This window comes from Dermacentor andersoni, chromosome 2 (genome assembly GCF_023375885.2).
Source record: "Dermacentor andersoni chromosome 2, qqDerAnde1_hic_scaffold, whole genome shotgun sequence".
In the NCBI taxonomy this organism is placed as follows: Eukaryota; Metazoa; Arthropoda; class Arachnida; order Ixodida; family Ixodidae; genus Dermacentor; species Dermacentor andersoni.
Window position 1 is genome coordinate 64,043,191 of NC_092815.1, and position 21,784 is coordinate 64,064,974.

Consider the following 21,784-nt stretch of genomic DNA (forward strand, 5'->3'; position numbering starts at 1 on the left):
TTGCTATCCAATTTTGTGGACGTAGATTCGTGCATGAAGCCAGCGCATGCCAGCGAGCGTGCACGAATAAGCCAGATTAGAGTGTACTCTAGCCAGATCAAGTGAAGACTGAAAAAAAAAAAAAAAAAGCCATGGCTGTGTGCACGTTGCTTTTTAGGTCTTGTAACAAAATACACCACGGAAATTCCTGGCAAACGTTTCAGCAGTTGCTTACAAGAAACTACGCAAAAAAGGCAACTGCAGCAGCTTCAGGTAAGCATCATTTTACCTTCCATTTTCTTTCCCCTTTAAATGTCGTCCGCGAAAAACTGAGTGTAGGATGCTAACAGCACATCTCCGGTTGCCGCAGCGGGACTCAGCATCCAACCCAAGAAAAAAAAGCTACCAGTAGAAACGGATCCAGAAAAACTCGTGCGCTTCTGCTGCGGTAGCAACATACTCAAGGAAGGCCAGGACATCGAGCTCGGTCCTGATGACTCGTACCCGTCCTGGCTGTGGGAGCTGCCGCTGAACGGACCACCGCCGTTGTCGGAGATGGACCCAGAGACTCCCGAGTACTGGGAATCTCTGCACCGGCGAGCGCTGCTGAACCAAAACAGGTTGCTCAGTAAAAGGCCCAAAGTTCAGATGCGCATCAACGAGAAAGACAAGATTCGAAAGCTTAAGGCTTTACGCTTCCGCGCACTTGCAGCGTACCACTACGACCCAGGAGTGCCGCTGCGCGAGTACGAGGAACAGCTGAAACGAAACAGGCTCGACTGGTGATCGCTGTACAACGTGCGCGCTGTAGACTACTGCCAAACTTGCTGGCATGTTTATATGGTGTTCTTTTGCCAAGTACAGCAGTCGGAGTGGCGACAATTTCTTCCTCCGCGCACTTGACGAGCATCACGCGTTGGACGGAACTCATTACTTGCTCGTTACGCTGTGCAATGCGTGTTCTAGGGACTATTGCTCTGAAAATGGCGCAGTTCATTATTTTGCTCGTGCACCTGAAAACATCGTGCTGCCACGTTTTGACTTCATTAAGTTTTACTTTAGTAGCACCCTGTCATCACTATACTATTTACATGAAAAATTTACAGGCACAGGAATCTATGAAGGAGCCGTTTACATGAAGCCCAGGCACACAGCCTGCAAGTTTTAGTAGTATATGTGGCGTTGTAGTAGGCTTGTGGCTTCACCTTTTGACAAACTGCAGTGCAACATTGCACTTAAATTGACCTCTTTCATGGAACCTGCAGCCCGAATACCGAAAATGTACAGGTGTGCAGAAAAGTAATTGGAACATAGGACCTGTGACTGAACTAAGCCCTCTAAATAAGCAGGGAGCTTAGGCCAAACTGCATTCCACTGTTCCTCTAGGAGGAAGCTAAAAATTTGATCACACATGCCCCACCTGGCACTCGTAACCAGTTCACACCTCTGTCTTGCTTCTATCTGTGAATCAAAGTGCCATTCTCAGTTTCTGCTGCAAAAATTCACTAGTGCGACAGCACAGCTGCACTCCCATGTGCTGAGGACATGTGTAGCGCATACGAAATGCAGAACAGCTGTGCTACCAGCACCATCACTCTGGGGAGTGTCATACACAAAAGCTTCGACCAAAGGGTGAACAAACAGAGAAGTGTTAAATGGCTATGGTTGCTGGCCTGTGCACATGCATCATCCAATTCCTTGCTTCCCCCAAGGCTGCTAGAGAGCACTGGGACGCAGTTTGGCCACAGCTCTCGCGATCCAAATACTTTTGCGTGCACGTTAATGTTAGCCTGGTGTGGAAGGAGCCTGTATGCAAAAGACTTGTGCATTGTTAAGTCGATACTGCGAAATCCTCATTGCTGTACTCTGTCTTAGGAACAGTACAAAATTAAATTAAGTTGTAATAAAGGCACTACAATCATTTATGCATCAGGTTTGTTGCCCTACTGAAATTACGATCCTCATGCATTCTTTTAATTGTAAACTGCCTGGAATTGGCTGTTAATTCCTTGCTGCATTAGCTTTTACAGCCATATGGCAATGAATAATACTTTGCATAGCAAAAATTTAGTAACAAAAAGATTTGTAAAACTTAAATGTGCCGATTATACGTGCTTAAGAACTGTGCAGCTATTAAAATATGGCAGCCACTGTTCACAGCCTGTCCACAGAAGCAAAAATTGACATCGCTAATCCTTTGGAGATGATTGCTGCCATTAATTCGATTATCACTGTTTCTTGTGATGGGTGCGTAATTGTTGATGATATGATGGGTGTGTAATTGGTGATGATATGGTTATTGTATCCCCATGCACACGAGCACGGAGGCACTGGATGCATTAGGCATGTACAACATGCTGAGCGAGATTGCGGAGGCACAGGAACGGGGACAGATCACCAGGCTGTCCGGCACACCTGCGGGCAGATGGATCCTACGAGAAATTGGCGTCGTGCCTCGGGAGATCGAGTGCAACAGGCATGGGCTAACCACCCGACCAGAGGAAAAAGATTAGGGCAGCCCAGGAATATGAACCTGAGCACAACATCGACAGAAGACTTGCTCGAGCCAAAGCACTCCTCCTCCCAGCAGCCTCTGGGAACGCATGCTGCTTTACGGATGCAGCCAAATATCCTGGCAGGCGAGCCTATGTAGCAGCAGTGGTCAACAAAGATGGCACGGTCATCAACGCATGCACGGTATGCACTGATAGTCCTCAAGTGGCCGAGCAGGCAGCCATCAGCCTTGCACTCCTAGAAGACAGTAAAAGCTTGGTATACTGCGACTCCAAGAGGGCAGTTCTGTTCTTAGGAACAGGGAGCATATCCCTGACCATTGGCAGAATACTTGGTACTCAACACCCCACCCCACACTACATCAGTTGGTTCCTGGCACACATGGGACCATTAGAGGGGTCGCTCCCTAACCTCAAGACGGCACACGAGGCCGCATGAGACCTACCATATTTACTCGGATCTAGGCCGACCCCAATTCTAAGCTGACCCCCGAAAGTCCGAAGCCAACAAAATATATATATATATATTACCTCGAATGTAGGCCGAACAAAAAAAGCGAGGACAGCGTTCACAAAATGCAAACAGCATTTATTGAATCTGAACGTGCAGAGCTCATTCAACGTCGTCATCGCTGCTAGACTCGTCGCTGTGTTCCTTGGTACTATGTCACCTTCAAACAGTGCACTATCTTCGGTACCGTCAAGCGCATTAGATATGCTGCACTTTTTAAAGGCGCGCACAATCTAAGTACCTGGGATGTCGTCCCACGCTGCAACTACCCAGCCCACCAGCTGCGATAGCGATGCACGTTTGGTGCGGCCCGTTGCCGTTAGCATGTGGTCTTCGTCAGTCAACCAGTCCGTGTAATATTTCCGCAGACGATCCTTGAAAGGTTTGTTGATGCAGACAAGTGGCTGCAACTGGCCCATCATGCCGCCCGGTATGACAGCGAGGTCCGCGTTCGCTTGGGCGAGTGCAGCCTTCACGTTGTCGGGTCAAGTGCCCACGGTAAGAGTCGATGACAAGGAGTGAGTTCTTTGTCAAAAGGGCTCCTGGACACCGTCGCCACACAATCTTAACCCACTCTTCCACCATCACACCCATCATCCACCCGTTCTCATTTGCCCACAGAATGACATTTCTTGGGAAAGTTTCTCGAGGAGGCAGTGTCTTCCTTTTAAATATCATATAAGGAGTATGTCCATCAGCTGTGCAGCACAGCATCACAGTTGCACGCTGCTTCTCGTAGCCCGCAGAGCGCACCTTCACCTCCTTGGCACTCTTTTCATTCACGGTGTACACCACTGGCATATCAAAATACACAGCCGTCTGATCGGCGTTGCCAATTTGCCCAAGGTTGTAGTCTGCCGCTTCTCTCTTTCGCAGCACGTAGCGCTGAAAAGCTATCAGCTTTTCTTCGAAATCGCTTGGCAGCTTCTGGGTGATTGAAGTGCGATGTCGGAGGCTGAAGCCAAAGCGCTTCATGAATTTCTGAAGCCAGCCCCGGCTGGCTTCGGAATCCTTTGGCACTAGGCCTCGCTCCCTCGAAAGTTCCCTAGCTTTCGCTTGGAGAACTTCTGTTGTCACTGGAAAAGCAGCTGCTTTCTGCGTCCGAACAAAGTTGGCCAAAACTGTCTCCACTTCATGGTGACGGTCTTTCTTTGGTCCGCTAAATGCCATCCTCGTTGTGGCGCATGCAAAAACCTGCTGTCGTTGTCCCCTCCAACGACGGAAGTTTTTCTCGTCGACACCGAAGTCCCACCCGGCTTGAAGGTTCAACAATGCCTCTGCGGCTATCACTTGAAAGCGGCATTGTAGTGGCATCTCCTGCTTGGTGCCATCGCGATAACACTACGCCGCACCCTGATACGGCCGACACGACACAGGTCAAAATGGCGACCTCTCTTGTGTACGGTTGGCTACTGGCACGGCTAGTAGTGGCTGCGATACTGACTTTTCTAGATGGCGCTAGCTATGCACCATATTTAGCAGTTTCAATGAAAAACTGGCGCGTTTCTTAAAATCCTCGAATCTAAGCCAACCCTAGAGTTTGGAATATGATTATGTGAAAAAAAACTATCGGCCTCGATTCGAATAAATACGTTAACTCACTGTGCGAGCCCAGACTTCCTCTCGGCAGGATGAAAGAGCAAGCGCGACCCCCTCATCACTTACAATGATCTCACCCAGCACTATAAGTTAGTCAAGAGAACCGTGCCGCTACCGCAGAAAGCACTCAAAGCACAAGAAGTCGCGTACAGGCGGCTTCAGATGGGCACCTACCCATGCCCGGCCTTCCAGCACAAAACCTTTCCGGATGCACACCCTCACAATGCGTGTCGCTTTTCTCGCCGGGGGCCAGCACCACAAAGGAAGAGTGGGACCGAGCTCTACACAGCTCGGACCTTGAAGCACAGCTCTGGGCTGTCCATCGAGCCCGCAATGCGGCGGAGGGCAATGGCCTCTCTGTCCCGATGTGGGAGCGACCCGCTGCGCGCTAATCGCACGCGCCGAGGGACCTCAATAAAGTTATTAATCTATCTATCCCCATGCCATTCGCAAATTACGAAACATTCGCAAACCCCAAAGGCAATGCAATGCTGTAGAGCACCTCAAAATGTTAGCCTGCATGAGGAAAGTAGAGAGAGGTAAGGATGCACTCACTTTACGAATACATCTGTAGCATACTTGGGTAATTCAACTACTCAGTAGCCTTGGGATACTGTGCTAGGGGACCCTAGTTGAAAATCCCACCATCAAAATCTTTATTTATTGACCACTTGTACGACACCTTTGTGTCTACTTGGCACACCAAACACGAAGAGAAATGCAAAGAAGTGTCACTTTAAACTGGCACCACTCTGTTTACAGTATGTCATTTCAGTAATTCTTCACGAGAATGGATAAGCTATACATTTTATTCTAGCACAGGCGTAGGAATACTGGTAACCAGTATCCATACAAGTTTTCAATATGCAACAGGTTCATACAATTCTAGTAAATAAGTACCATATAAATGTAAATAACACAATATGCAGCAAATAAAATACAAAAAGGTAGTAGCAGTGCCATGAGCACATTATGAGCTTGCTGATATCATCCAGCCGTCAGTCACAAACGCTACACTGGACGTCTGTGCTATGCGTAATAATGTTCTTTAAATGCATATAGTTGTACGCTGGTTCACAAAGCAGTACTTCGGCTACGTTCACACTTAGTCTCTGAGTGGGCAGAAGCAGAAAAAAAATGCCAAGTAATCTGCCCACTTTTCCGCCTAAGCGGCCGGAAAACCAAGTGGCAAGCTAGATCTATGTCGGACCAATTTGTTTCACCTTGGCGAAAGTGTGATGTCGTTATGCTTCGCCGAAAGCTGCGCTGGCATATAAATATTAAAAGTGCAACCCAAAGTATCAGTGCTGATACTAATTGACACAATGAAAAATTACTCAGTGGTGTACGATAAAACTCCCAGCCTCCACAAAGATACGTCCCACAAGGGCAAGATTTGGATGAAGATTGCCAAGGAGCTGAGTACTAGCAGAAGGTGCAAGAGCAAAGCGTTGTTGTGTCCTAACTCCTCACTTTCACACAGCTGGGCGATTTCATCACCGCCACTTCTGGGGCACCCGCTTCTTCAGCTGCTTATTCTGCATCTCCATAAAATAAAAGCTTAAACAAACAAAAACTGTTTATTTCATTTGTTCGTTCAAGAATCAGCGCAGGCAAAGCTGAACACCATCACTCATTTTGATGGCCAATGGATCAATGAACACACTCCTTGAAATGGTGTGGTGATGAGTGCCATTACGCAGACAAGTGTGCCAACGGCAGGTAGATTTGGCGAAAGCAGCAGAGGCAGAACAGATGTCAACATCTTGGACATGTGGAGAAAAAATTTCCGCCCACTCTGGACTTCCTTTCTTTTCGCTTCCCAAGAGTGAATGAAGCTGAAGTTTGTCTTATAGCACAAATATAGATTGTTTTAAGAACCCATGCAATGTGTTCACTAGTGTGAGTTTGCATAAGTGGGAAATTAATCATGAAAAGTTACTTAATAAAAAGAAAAGCCTACTGCGTGCCCTGAGAAATCTGTACACAAGAAATCACAAACATCACTCATATTGAGCTTTGTCACATGCACCTTTCTGGACGGCTTGCGTATGGAGGGAGGGAATAACTAACATGGTTCTATGATACAGTGCATCCTTATGTAAAAGAAGCACACAGGAAAACCAGGATTTCACGTTTGTGCAGCACACAGGTAAGTAAGGAAAATAAGATTGGATGAAAACAATACATGCGTATGCAAATATTCAAATCAAATAAATCCAAGCAGTCTTGGATTTGAGAATATTATAATTGGTTTCTTTGAACATTCATTTATGGCCAAATGTACAAGGCTTCAATTAAATGGGTCTACCCCATGCACCTGATCTAGCACTTGATCGCTGATAAGCTCAAGTGAGAGCATATTGGCAGCGAGCTTCGTGCGACAGCTTTACAGCGGCCGCACTGCTTAGGCGGCTAAGCCTAACCAGCGCCACTTCATTGGCAACCATAGTTGTAGTATCATGCCAGTCGACATGACTGCCATGCTTGCAGCATCGCATGCATGGTTCATGCCTGAAACACTGTGTAGCATCTGAAATTTTGGCTATTGCCATTATACATTGTTGCTAGAGGTAGCTGGAGGTGCGGCAGGGAAGTCGGGAACAATCGCACATGTTTGAAAAATCAGGGGTCTGGAAAGTTGGTTGGCAACTGTATGACATTTTTGTTACCAGGATATATACATTGAGGCATGCTTCACAGTAACCGATACAAGTCGGATCTTGCATTTTCAATTTCGTTATAGCAGGCGGACAGTACTCCACTGAAATAAAGCATGTCCAACCAAATTTTGCATTCACTTCTTTATATCTGATAATTTGTTATATTGAGGTTCGACTGTATGCGTAACCAATTTTGTAATGTCACTACTAGAACACCCCTAGTTTATTGCAAATGCAACAAAACAACGCGAGTAAATGGGGGCACAAAACAATACCAGAATAATTTGGCACAAGCGTTGTCTGCCAAATGTACATTTATTGTGAATGCGTGAAAACTTGCACTAACCACAATTAATGATCAGTTGGTAGGCAGCCACTTGTGCAATATTGTTGTTTTTCTGTCCTTTGTCCTCATTAAACATTAAAGTTGGCAGACAGCTCTTCTGTGACATTTTTCTTTCATATTGGCCTCATAAGCCTGCTCACTGCACAAATATGCATGCTATCCGATTTGTTGAGGTCAACATGCTTTGCAAAGTTTCCAAGCTCTGAAAATCATTCCGAAATATCAAAGGCAGCATGGTGAAACTGAAGGAGACGTCAATGTATGAGCTAATCTTAGGCCACATGTTTTAAACAATTTCTTTGACATACTACTAAGGGTAAATATTTCTCACACACGGAGCAGCAAAACAGCAATGCTTTTTACAGTATATGTGTAGAACTTCTCACGGTAGCATTGCCAGGCCGCCAGTTGCATGACGCTATATACAAAAGTTTTTTTTTTTTCATTCTGTCCCTCCACTTTGGTAATTTTCTAAATAAAAGGCATATGACACATAAATACATTCCACAGGCCTGTAAATATAAACACATGGGGAAAATTTTACAAGTGAACAGATGTTGACTGCACATCAAATGCCCACAACTGTGGACAGCTATGAATGAAGTGAATCATTTTTTTTTTTTCTTAGACCTAAAGAACAGTCATTTGTGTTTGCTAAGGTTCATTTATACATTGTGGCTAACAAACACACATATATCAATAGGACCGAAGTGTATTACAGAAAATCTCTGAGTAGCAAGTTTAAAAGAAATGAAGGATGAATGCCTATACACTTGAGTCCCATGTCTGCGAAAATAGACAGCAAGGGGAAAACATTTTTACAGCCTATCACAATGTGGCAAACATGACATACTCTTACATAGGGCCTCTGGCTGACAAGGAACCTTGCTCAAGAGGGCATTTGCACAAGTGGGTTTGTCACTAATTATAAGCATGCAGGAATAGGATGTTGGCTTCGAAAGAAGCCCTTAACAATGCCAGCTTATGGAATTGCCGAGCTGGTTGATGCTGTGTTCATAACAGGGGGCTCTCCGTCAATCCACTGCAGTTAAAGAAAAAGAGAGAGAGAACAAGAATGAATGTAAGTTGCAATGCATGTAATATATAAACAAAATATATTGCATAGCACAAGCACTAACATGATGTCCAATCAGCTAAGATGCTTCCATTCATGCCAATTACTTCCACTCTAAACAACCATTGTGACTTTGGCCAAGCAATGTTTTAGGATTTCCCATCATAAATTCATGCTCTCTGCACAAATACTGCAGCAATACATGAATTTCACCAAAAGTTCCAATAGCTTGCTGTGACAAAAGCCGCTACTGGTAGCCACAGCCTCATGCACGCTGAAAAGCAAATATGGACAGAGACACTCAGCTTGCCTAATGACAGGCTTGCAGTACCTCTTTTTGTTATGTGGTGAACCAAGATACAAGCCTCTTGCTTTCATCTTTATAAAAAAAAAATGTTCTGTTTCGTTTTTTTTTTTTAAATCTTAGTAGCCAATGCAGTGAGAACAGAAGAACTCTGCAGATGTGTTCCCACTTTTCATACCTGCTCTGTCACATTTGAGTGAGTCCCTTCACAAAGCCCACAAACTTCAAAGTACAGCAGAACCCTGTTGATACGTTTCTTTAAGGGATCGTGGAAAAATAATGCAACAGCCGGAAAAACTTAACAGTGAGGAAGGTCCCGAGTAGCCACAGCAACGTCAGAAACAGCCCCGAATGGCTGCTAGTACAGTGATTAGACGTCTCCGTGGTCACACTGTGACTGGAGACGGCGCGTGCGCGCCTGTGTAACTAAGGAAAACAAGCTTTGTTCCGTGACAGTTGCCTCTTTATACTGTTAACATATGCTTCGCCTTATAACAAAACTGTATTGCGGCAAAGCTGGCTTTAGGGAACCGGCAAAAATTACAACCGCGCCAAGGCATGTTTATCGCAACTCGCAGTCGCATACTCTCGGCATTTTGGAGTGGGCCCAGGGGCAGGGCTTGACAGGCTTAACTTCGAGTATACATTTATTGCCTTCGTGCATGAGCGAATGCGCCTCTGGACCGTTTAATTTACATGACCGCCACGTTCAAATGCAACGCAACATTCAGAAACATTACAGAATGGCGACGTATCAGATGGGAACATAATGCATAGGAGTCAATGTGCTTGAGGTCGGGATCACAAAACCGTGACATAGCAGGCTGGAAAACATAACAGCGAGGAGCCTATCAAAGGGGTTATACTGTATTAAATTCCCACCTGACCAGGATGTCACAGTTCTGTGACATTTCCACACCTTATGTTGCACCTTAAACAAGGCAATGACATGAAAAAATGGCGTACAGAAGGGAACACGGTGTTCACTGTACAAACATACATTATCCAATATGCAAACAAACCTCATTTATACAGGGTGTCTCAGCTAACTTTAGCCAGAGTTTAAAAATATGCCGATGCACTCCAAGTCGATGCGACCAAATGCATGTTGCTGACTATTGTATGGAGTAAGCCACACCATTTTTGTATTGAGCTTAATTGCATAATTTGTCAAAATTAATTAAACTTCAGAAGCAACAAACTTAGGTGAGAAATTTCAATTAGAATTTTGTAGAGCGCTTTGCAAAATGTCCGATTAAACAGTTTCTAACTTTCTATAGAGCCCGCGAAATAAAAAAAAATACCATCTGACATACCCACTTGCGCCCCATGATTGCAGTGCTCCCAAACTTTCCGCATACAAACAAACATAGTATCTAGCAGGGTGTGCTGCCGCTTAAAAGGCGCCAGGGCAGTAACGAAGGTGTTGGCTGTGCGATTCACGCCAGCAATGTGCTTCCCTCACAGCACTTCACAATAGCAATAAGCAGATGCAACGGCAGTGCACCCGGCTAAATGCTATGTTTGATTGTACTCGGGGACGTTTGGGTGCGCTGCAATAACAGCACGCATGCAGGCATGACACGTGGTTTTTTTTTTTTTTTTTTTTTCTGGCATCTGCAGCAAGCGGAAGAACACTAATACCGAATAGATAGGAAGTTGGAAACTGTTTAATCGGACGTTTTACAAACTGCTCTACAACTTCCTAATTGGAATTTTTTGCCTAACTTCGTTGCTTCTGAAGTTGGTTAATCAATTTTGACTAATTATGTAATTAAGCAGAGTAGAAAAAATAGTGTGAGATACTTCATATAATAGTCATCAACATGCATTTAGTTACATTGTCTTAGAGTGCATTGGCATATTTTTAAACTCTGGCTAAAGTTAGCTGGGACACCCTGTATGCATCCTAGCTGCCTGGCAACATGGCGCATCGTGGCCACTGCTGCTAGTTGGCCGTCAGTGGTGTTGCATTATCTCTCTACCATACTCCACTAGTAGCTACTGCACCCAATGCACAAAAAAAGCCAGAAGCAAGTGGTCTCTGGCAAGAATATATCCGTTAACACCCATTCAAGGTTTCTACAAACCTTGGAAGTGGATGATACACTCATTGACACGTTAAAGCTCCGTGTCTACATTTCTTAAAGGGGCACTAAGGAGAAAAATAAGTGTTGCTGTATTAGTAAACTACCCTTCTGCAATACCAAGAAAGTCTTAACATGAGAATAGGCAAAAGCTAAAGACAGGCAGCAGCACTGCCTTGAAGTTCCCAACCTACTCAGCGTGACGTCATGACTTTGATGGCGATTGCTCAGGCCTAAATGAGCTTTCATCGTTAAGAAGAAGCATTAGCTTGGGCTCAACTCCGATGCCGCCTACTCAATTACATGTAAACCACGAAAATGCTTTTCTGAGATAACCCCTAGGCCAATTTTAATTAAATTTGTTGCATTTGAGAAAGAAAGTAAAATTCTAGTGACCATTGGATGCGGAATTGTGATTTAGGGTCTCTGCTTTTTATACAAAATTTTCTGAAAATGTATAAGTTTGAAAGAAAAAAATAGAAGCACGAAGCTTACAAATCCGTCACTCTGCATCAAGAACACACATAACAGTTCTGGAAACAGCCTTTGTTAGGACATTTAACGTGGACAAATTTGACATATCAGTTTAAACCTTACGTGAATTTGTTACTATGTTTACAAAGGTTTTACAAAAGTCCTACTCACATATTAGTCGTGTATTTAAGAGTCATCTATATAATCAATTTTGTCCACTTTGGATGTACTATTAGATGCAATTTACAGAATTGTGATATCACTTGTCATTGCTGAGTTACAGAATTTTATACCTGATAGTTTCGTTTTCAGAAAATTTGCAATATTCAATAATTTCATTTTAAAAATGAACGGCCTTAATCAAAAACCTGTTTGCAAATAGTTACATCTTAACTTTTTCTTTGAAATGCAACAAACCTCATCAAATTTGGTGCAGTGGTTGCTGAGAAAAACAACTCCTTTCCCATGTATTTAGATAAGGGGCACCTAGCTAAAAGCCATCCTCTTAAGGATGGACTGCACTGTGTTCTAAAGGGAGGCAAAAACTGAATTCAGCAAGTTTCAAGAACATTTAATGTGCCACAATGGCCGATATACTAGAAAATACTTTGAAATTCTTTACGTCCCATTGACCTATTGATACTGGAGCTTCAGTGCAAAATTGAAAAAATATATATATATAATTTAGAAAATGGAAGTTTCGTCTTCATTTTTTGTACTGGTAGTAGTAATTAACTTTTTTTTTCTGCAAAATTAACAAGAGTAGAGTTTTGAAAAGATATTCTATCAGTTTAAACTTATTTAGTGTCCAAGCACGTTTTCCCCTAAGGTCTATGATGAACACATATTTAGGGTTCTGTTGGATATACATTTCAAAGCTACAATCAACTCTCAAGCAACAAAAGATGGCATTTTCAGACCACCTTTTTTTGTTCTGGTTCTTTACTGGGGCTGAAAGGCTACACTGCAAAAGACCAGACATCAAACCAATAAAACTGGCATACTCGTGCCTTTTCTTCTTCCACACCTGTAAATTAGAAATTTGTAAATACAGAAGAACCTCGTTCATATGTTTAGGGCAAAAATGCGAGATAAAACGTACTAACTGGGAAAACGTACAATCACTAAAAGTCACTAGTAAAGTCGCTAGAAAACTTGGCAGACTCTACTGTAGGTGACATCTTCGTGATGTGAAGCATTGCGTGAATCATTGCTACACGAGACGCCGACGCCTGTGACGCTTGTGGGGCCCGAGTGGCCACAGACGCGCATTGTCGTTTTTTGAGGGTTCGACAAGCTGACGTTTAGGCTCCTCAAATTCGGCCTGGGTCATCAGCTTCTTCAGGCACCTGGGGTATATTGGCGGGAAGTTTTTATGTGCCCGCACGGCGAGAATCGTTGCGGCATGAGACTTCGACACGCATCAAGCTGGTGAGGTCTGAACAGCCCGAGATGCAGACTGTCGTTTTTCTGTTGTGTAGTGTTACGAGATGGAGACGTGAAAGCGAGATGAAATCGAGCTGGTGAGTGACGCGGAATACAATGCCGCCAGAGCAAAACACGACACTGACTTCATGACAGTGGTGCGTTTGGGTGATCACCCATTAAGAGCGTGCATCGTGGCATAGTGTCATTGGAAGCATGCTGCACAGTGTAAATACAATGCCGCCAGAGCGAAACATGACACTCTCATTGCGTTGGCAGCGTGTTTGGGTAATCGCTTATTAAACACATCCAGTACGCTTCCAATGGCACGATAAAGGTAAAGATGATCATTGCACAACTGTGAATGCGATGCGAGACGACCCGGCCCGCGAGGAGATGTGCTGGTACCAGGAAAGGAAACAGTGCATGCCAGCATTTTCACTTCAGGCAGGCAGGAGCGTACTGTGGGGAAACTGACTTGGTGGGTGCTTATCACTCTTGATCACACTTGCCTTGCACCTTTTCTTGTTCACATAGAACCTAGCGGCTGGAAAACGCATCATACGATTGCAATTTTACGGTGTACAGAATGCTGATGCCAAAGGATCGCGTTTTCTGATAACGCATTAACCGAGCGTAATTCTATTGGATCATTCTTTATAATCTCGATCGCGAACGTTGGCACCGGTAAATTGTACTGTACAAAATGGCATCATATGAACAAAGTTCCACTCTATAGTGTGGAACTGTAGGGGGCATTGCGATTCAATAGAACACATCTTTAAATACTTTTCTCTGAGCACACATCTTTAGTGAGATACAATCGCATTTTATTAATGATAATTTACCTTTACAAACAGCTCACAAGCAGTAGCAAACTTCTAACAACAGAAATTGACAAGCAACACATTGTTTTTAGGTCACAGTGACTTCAGCAACTCTGCTGTTGCTGATTTTGCCTGCTACACGAACTACAGGAATAAACTTGCTCAAAGAAAGTAGCCCTTTGGTATCCTTTCACCATCAGAAGACTTGCAAAGGTACGGACGGAAGCTGGCAAGCTAAACATTTTCGTGAACAAAGTTTTTCTGAAGATATGCAAAACTTGTGAAATCGTAAACTTTACAGAAAATTCAGGAGAAGTGGCCAGTATGTGTCTCTGCTCACCTGTATCAAGTTGTGTTCTGGCAGCTGGGATGCCTGAAAGTGGTCCTTGAGCAACAGTTGTGAGAAACTGGCGTGCGTCTGGATGGCTTCCTGCTCCTGCAATGGCTGGCCGCACAGTCGGTACAGGTCTGCACAAAGCAGCGCGTTTTCATTCTGAGACAATGAAAAAGCAGCTGGGCTACTTTGAGCAACTTCTGTCGCTACGAGTGGTAAGTAAGTAGTAAGGAATGGTAAGTCAAAGCTCCGACACATTTCACTATGTAAGGAACAAAAGAGAAACTTTTCAATGCTGGTCAACAACGGCTTAGTACCAAACTTGGTGATGTGTAGACAATATTCATCCTACAAATTTCTTTTTTTATTAATGATACAATACGATCTCGGTAAATGGAAATGGCTTAAACAGGATTTTCACTTACACGACACAATATTACACAGGAGTAAACAATGGCCACATTATCGACATCAAACTACAAGTTACTGAGCCCACTATGATCTCGCTGCAGTTCTGCCAAGCAGTCGCACGGGTTCTTATTCAAAATTTTTCAAGTGAAGAGGAGAGCACAAGTCCTGGTGCATAAGAACATAGACAAGGCCAGAAGCTCCAAAACATCAAATTATAAAAGCTGCCTACCGGAAAAGGTGCACGAATTGCGCCAACTCAAGCTTTAAAGCCACACATTTACCTGCTGCAACATTTGCAGCGTTCACTTGTGCTTCACAGCAGCAAGTATTATCTCATGCAGTTTTGCAGCGGAAGCAGCTAAGAAGCACACATAAATGTTCAACTTCCCTTAAGGCACATAAGGACATATTTCCCAGAGAGTAACATATAAGGTATAAAATATACATTTTTAAAACTATTTCGTTGATGTTTGGAAGCCCTAAATAAATAAAGAAAGTACAACACATCGATGATTTCTTGGCTCATTTGCTTATTTACCTGAGGGGATTAACTGCACCCTTCCCTTATAATCGCGACCACCTAATAATCGAATAAATACAGTAACTAGCTACTAAATTCACTTAATATGCTCAAAATACGTAACAGTGCTAGGAGGGTCTATGATATATATATAGTAATTCACCCCTTTCTCGGTAAACTCCTGTTACTTTAAACATACAATAGAATCTTGGTAATCGAAACTCAAAGGGGACAGGAAATTCATACAAATAAAATGGAGATTGAACTAAGGAGACTCCCTTTGAATATAGCACCCAATCAATTGTGTGGTAGACCGCGCAAGAATATCACTGGGCTCGCATTGAAAAAGTCTTGTCCTTCCTCCACCAGCAACAGCGACATTTGCCAGAAGAAGCCTGTGTTTCATATGAAGTCCAAGTGCAATAAGATCATGCATCCCACACCATTTGCTATGGGTGCGAGGGGAAACATGAGAGGATTAGCCAAGAACGATGCTGCCTTGACGCACACCGTGCTCCAACGTGCCCAAAGCTGAAGACGACATGAACAAGCTTGTGCTGGGGGGGGAGGTGAACACACATGCGTTAACGTGATCAAGCACGCGCTGGGGGCTCCTTCCTGTTCCTATTAAAGGGACCGACAACCCCTCAGAACAGGACTCGAGATAGCCTCGCTCATGGAAAGATCATGTCTAGTATTGTCTGAAACGAGCACCGTCTTCTTCATTAAACGAGGATTCATATATAATTCTTCACAACAAATCGCAGTAAGTTACCTTTGGTGCTGTCATGTGGCAAAAGCATGACAAAGAATAGGATGCCTTATCATGTGACCTTCTATTCGTGTACACGGCTCCTTTGCCATTCTTAAATATTGAAATAATACATTTATTTCTATTATAAGCTTTTTCTGTAACATGCAATGTGTAGCAATATCTTTGATTGTTGTGAGGAGAAATGTGGTGCCATGGCTTCCGAGATAGTGGTGCTGGGAGAACTTGCACCCATGGCCTAAAGAAGGCACCAGATTGCCATTAGCTAGCACTAGGATTTTCAGCCACCACAGACGCAGCAACTTACTACAGCAGCATTTTATTTTCAGAGGGGGTGAAAAAGTCAAAATGCGGATGGTTAATAAAAGTTGCCCTCATTTCTGCAAAAGCAATCTATCGTTCTGCCTTCCTGATTTGAAAGGTGGACTATAGGCATTGCTCTCACTTCTCAGTGTTGCTAGCATTGGGATTCCTATATGGATTGCTCAGATCGAAAAATTCTGCTTACAAAATTTCTACGCACTTTTGTAAGTAATGGCTGCAGGTATTAAGAGACTTATGTGGGCTAGTTGGTTGCTGGCTTGATGGAACAGGGTCATAACGCCACGTTTTTGAGGATGGGACTGTTTTCTGTGCGTTCTTTCTGTGTCCTATCCTCAAAAATGCACCATTATAACCATGTTCCATCAAGGCTGTTGGTACGAACACTTAAGGAGACGAATGTTTCATTGTGCCATAAAAATGTCAGTCCTTAAAAATCGGTTGTCAGTCCCTTTAAGCCCAGATGGGGAAGGAAGGCCTGCTGATCTGCTTGCTCCGGTTCATTCACAGCTTCCTGCACGTTCTTTCTTGTTATTTTTGTGGTGTCTTTCCTCATCATTTTAAGGCATGCGACACAGGGATAGCTAGCGATGCACACAACCTTTGCCTTTGGCTCGAGCATGTCCTCCAAAATGCAGTGCATGGGAGGGAGAGATATTGTTCTAAATTATAGTGTCTTGGAATACAGTAGAACCTTGTTGATACGGTCCCATTTCGTACGATTTCCTGGTGGCAACGTTCCGTTTGCGAGTGAGGACACAACAAATGACCCAACACAGTTGCACTTCTTTTGTACCAGTTAATACATTCCCAGAAAAGAAGCATAACTGTATGCGGTCATTTTTTTGTGTCCTTGGTCAAGAACATTGGCACTGGGAAATCTTACGAAATGGGATAATATCAACGAGGTTCTTCTGTATCTTATTATTGGAGCAGTCTGGAGCATGTAAATTTTGACTTAAAGCATTAATATGATTCACAGGGGTAACTATCATAAAGCCTTGCATTCTGCACCATCAAAGAAGTGCTGAAAAGCAACCTAAAGGCATTCTTCATGCTATTTTTGTCATAAGTGCTGGTGAAGTGACTGGAGATGTAAAGAAGACGTAAAGAAACTAGAATTAATAGCACCACAGTCGTTTATTCAAGAACATTTCTAGGTAATCTAACAGCACCAACAAGCTCAAACCAAGGTTCTGCACATAAATGACTACTCACTAGACTCACTAGCCGCACCACGACATCTGGAGTTCACATTGAATGAGTCAGTGTATGCCACATGAATAAGCTAAACTCAGTGACATTTCTCCTCTACTGGCATCTTTTCCAAGTCGCCTCACTGCTCGCACAACATTTTTTTTTAAATCACGGCGATGGCACTTCATAGCACTCCGATCAACGGGATAACAGAATTTTCAATCACTGTGATTGCCGCAGTTGCGGCATTGCACAGTGCAGTCAACAGGAACTGTCATAATGCCAGCATATGTAAAAAAAAAAAGAAAAAAAGAGAAAAAAAACAAACTGCGTTGCCAGCAGCGCATGGACACTCCCTCACACTTTTTTCCACAAAAACAGCGCCAGCATAACTAAGTGACTCTGCTCTACCAACAGGGAGGCGTGGATAAGCCCCGGAACTCCTCATGTCCTCACTCACCGGCTCAGGCAGCAAGACAAAAAAAAAAAAAAAAAACATGTCGCTACCTTTAGTCATATTCAAGGTGCCTAATAGGTGGTATCCAAATCCACATCCAATAGGGTGGAACCCTCTGGAGTTAAAGTGCAGATCTTAAAGGCTGTGCTTTCGTTGGTTAGATGCAGCGAAAGTGGCTGCAGGAACCGGGAACATGTTATAGACGGCGGGTTTTGGACACAACCTTTTGGGTGCAGCTGTAGGCGCCCACTGGTGGACAGAATATGAAAGCTACTTTTTCAAGACATTACAGGCCTATCCCACACATTGGTAGTAAACTGGGATACATTGCGCAAAAAATGACACAAAAACGAAGCAGGAACAGGGGACAAGCGCTATGGTTGTATCCAGTTTGTATGTATCCCAGTTTACGATTGAACTGCCAACATGCCCAAACTTCTTCCCTGCTAAAATCCCACACATTCCCTGCACTGCACCGGCGACCTTTTGCTGACACATCCCAGAGTCAAACTTATTTTCGCACAGCATGGTGCAATTTGTAGTTTTTTCCACTTTCAGTGCAATTTGGCACAGCAATTTGCGTGACTACCAAAATGGCGCAATTGGCTCAGGATTCCCACCACTGTGTGATTACTTAGAGAAACGTTTCAGGGCCCTTTTAAGACAAAAGGCAAACAAGGCACAATCATGTAATAGTGCTACAAAAAGATAAAATACCACTCAGTAATGCTAAAGAGATGTGGAAAAGAGCACATGTAGGGAAAATTTAAGTGCTCACAAAAAAACATGGGCAAGAAAAAATTATTTTCAAACTAAATACTTTGCATTAAAACAAAAGCGTCTAATTCATATTTGAGATTTAAGATACATATACCCAATTTTACTGCTTCAGAGGCTTATCACTTGTGCAACTCGCCTATAAACCAAACATGGTTCGGGCCAGCTTAGGGACCCGGTGAAACTAGAGAGAGAGAGAGAAAATAATACAGAGAAAGGCACGGAGGTTAACCAGAGGTAATTCCAGTTGGCTACCCTGCGCAGGGGGAAGGTGTCGCACGTGGGGCTGTTGGCCCACGTGCGACACATGTAACATCGACGAGACGCTCGCACACATTATCTGTGTCTGCCCGCGATACAGTGCTGAGAGACAAGTGATGTGCAGAGTACTGGACCAGTTGGACAATCGTCCACTTTCAGAACTAAAAGCTTTAGGCCAATGCTCCGAAAGAACATCCGCGTTGAAGGCCTTACTCACGCTATTAAGGTTCTTGCGGTCTACGGGGCTTCACGATAGACTCTAAAAATGCCGCCCCCTACCGGTGAAACTAATACACCATAGTAGGTCAGTGAGAGCACTCCCTCAGTAACTCACCCTTGAGGAGAGCAGATGCCCAGAGCTGAACATGCACATCTGGGATCTTGCTGGCCAGCTGCATGGCAGGAGTGACCATGTTCATGCTCTCCCGACTATTGCCCAGCGAGAAGAAGATGTGTCCCAGGAGCACCAGTGAGCAGGAGGTCAGACGGTTCAGGTCTTCAGCATTCGCCATCTTGAGCGTCTCTCGCAAGTAGCGCCTGCATGGCAAGGTACATCACGCACCCCCATTTAAGTGTTTGACAGAGGTGAACGCAAAGTGATAGTTCATTGACATCGAAGCACCTGTACACGTGTGCCTCTAAACCATGTCTATAACTTGCTTAATTGCATTTCAGCCCTAACGAATCTGAATGGAAGCCAACAACATGCTCGAAAATTTGTAGCGTGCACTTCGTTCGCTATGAGACGTCAATGGCCCCTGCATTTCCATCATATGTGCCGACAATATTGCTGCAGGCATACCACAAATGAATGCTGGTGCCAAGGGCAGAAAGTTAAACTATCAAGGTGCACACCGTTTAAGTTTATGGTGCATGTGAAATGAGATTTGTCTTGTTTCCTAACAGCCTAAAGCATCACTGTGGCATCGTCGCCTGGCGCACTTTTCAAGAAAAAGAAAACGCAGAATATCAGAAGGGTAAATGCTCAAGCCATATGCAACGTAAACAATTTACTGATCCTGTGCACATTTCGAGCCCAGGATCACCAGTGAGCAGGAGGTGAGACAATTCAGGTCTTGAGAATTCACCATCTTGAACGTATCTCGCAGCACCTGCACAGCATGGTACGTCAAGCACCCCCATTGCAGTTTTTCGTGTAGTCGGCTATACAAATATATGTTATGGGGTCGTACAACTGTGATGATGAGCACTGCTGAGGTTTTAATTTAATTTAATTCTGAGGTTTACCTGCCAAAACCACGATCTAATTATGAGGCATGCGTTAAAGAAGGACTGTAGATTGCAGGCCTACTGCAATGAAATTTCACTTGGATTATTTCACTTGGCTAGATATGCATAGTACATTCTATAAATGTAATTTTGGCAAGGATGCATGGCTAGTAATTGTCTGATTTTGTTATTAACAGCCTTTACATAATGCCTAGGCAGACGAAACATGCACCTGACGGTGAGAAGCAGGGATGCGGATATGGCGAAACTCCCAGAACTGTACATGACTGCTGATCGCTCAGTTGTGCCTAGGCGCCCAGGTGCATTGCTCACTCAACATTTGCAAGTTGATGGGCATCTCTGTCAGCGTGCTTTCTCGTTACACACGTGATTTGAACTATTGCAAGAATGCCGACATGTTGCATGGCGGTTGGATACTCGAACACAAACTCAAACACGAGCAATGGCCGTGCCGTACACGACGCTGTGCAGAGGAAGCCAGAACATGTCTTTCCTGTCCCAGCTTTCAGGGTGCAAACAAGCACCACACCGCAGCAGGCAAGTATAGCCAATGTGCACAAAGCATGTAAACTGCATTCGAGAAAGCTGCACAGGCTACATTTTCCGAACATATTCACTTGCCCATGCAAAATCTGCTTGCCAAATGCTCTCTCGGGGTGACGATAAGTACTATAAGCAGTGGCGGCCCACAAAAAGCAAAGGTAAGTAGTATTCAGGGGCAATGTTCTTAAGTTAAGTGATAATTTCCGTTTGTGCGCCATCTTCCGAGACATTTGGCATGTCACTGCATCGAATGCGTTGAAGTAGACTAACCAAAGCCTTTCCACCACAACGCCAGAAACACTGTCAGCAGGAACCGCATGCTGCATTTGTCACGAAGGAGAATGCAATGTGGCATCCATGGTGTAGATGTGGCAGTAAATGGTGCCAGAATGCATTGCCACCAAAGCGAAATGTGTGACCTTACGCACACTTTGCGCTGAGCCTCAGCTACTTCTCATCCTTCACTACAGATGGCAGTGGTTGCCTGCTTGGTCGACTCGGTCTAGCTAAAGTTAAAGGCGCGGATATACTCTGGCAGTTCCGGCGTGCCAGGCAGCAGCCAATGAAGTTGGATACATCATGCTAGCAATGATAAGGTCGCTAAAATTTTTCACTCTGTCTACTTCAGCACGTTAAACAGGGCCCACAACAGCTCTGCAATCAGTTGTTGACACAGCAAAAGGGTACAACTGTGCGGTGAGCGAGCGCTTTGTTGTTTGTCGAAGGTGCAAACACGGCATGTTGCTTGTCAGCGTGCACTGTGCACACGCCGACCGGTGTGGGGACAGCGCATGAAGTGAACGGTATTGGTGCAGTGCACAAAGCAGCTAGCAGAGTATACTAACTCTGTGGCCAGTAGACGTGCAACTCTGTGGCTAGCAGACGTGCCCGGGACCTGTTCGCTTATACACAGGAACGGTACGAGCAAGGGAAGCAGACAACACAAATGCTGGTTCTCAACAGTCCAAGTCGTATGTCACTCCCTGCGAGTGGTAGTGCCGGCATTGCTTTCAGTTTCAGTGTCAAAAACATCAATGTCTGCTAGCATTTTGTGACGCAACCACTCAAATTTCAAGGGGAAAATTTTCCACCAAGACGACACTAAGTCTAAATTATCTGAAACTGGGCTTTTTATGT

The 21,784-nt window shown here is 44.3% G+C and overlaps 2 protein-coding genes across 2 annotated transcripts in view; one reads left to right on the forward strand and one right to left on the reverse strand.

The window, feature by feature from the left end:
• The first annotated feature begins 71 nt into the window (after positions 1-71).
• mRpL54 (mitochondrial ribosomal protein L54) lies at positions 72-1,904 on the forward strand. Its single transcript, XM_050189169.3, has 2 exons — positions 72-252; positions 350-1,904. Exons 1-2 carry the CDS (start codon positions 132-134, stop codon positions 763-765), a joined length of 537 nt encoding a protein of 178 aa, XP_050045126.1. The 5' UTR covers positions 72-131; the 3' UTR covers positions 766-1,904.
• A 3,493-nt stretch (positions 1,905-5,397) lies between these two features.
• Mau2 (Mau2 sister chromatid cohesion factor) overlaps positions 5,398-21,784 on the reverse strand; it is a 46,937-nt gene continuing 30,550 nt past the window's right edge. Inside the window, exons 14-16 of the mRNA XM_050189156.3 lie at positions 19,188-19,390; positions 14,144-14,271; positions 5,398-8,653 (exon numbers count right to left, since the gene is read on the reverse strand). Of these exons, the coding sequence (XP_050045113.1) occupies positions 8,594-8,653; positions 14,144-14,271; positions 19,188-19,390 (391 nt within the window). The 3' untranslated portion in view covers positions 5,398-8,593. The remainder of the gene's footprint in view (positions 8,654-14,143; positions 14,272-19,187; positions 19,391-21,784) is intronic.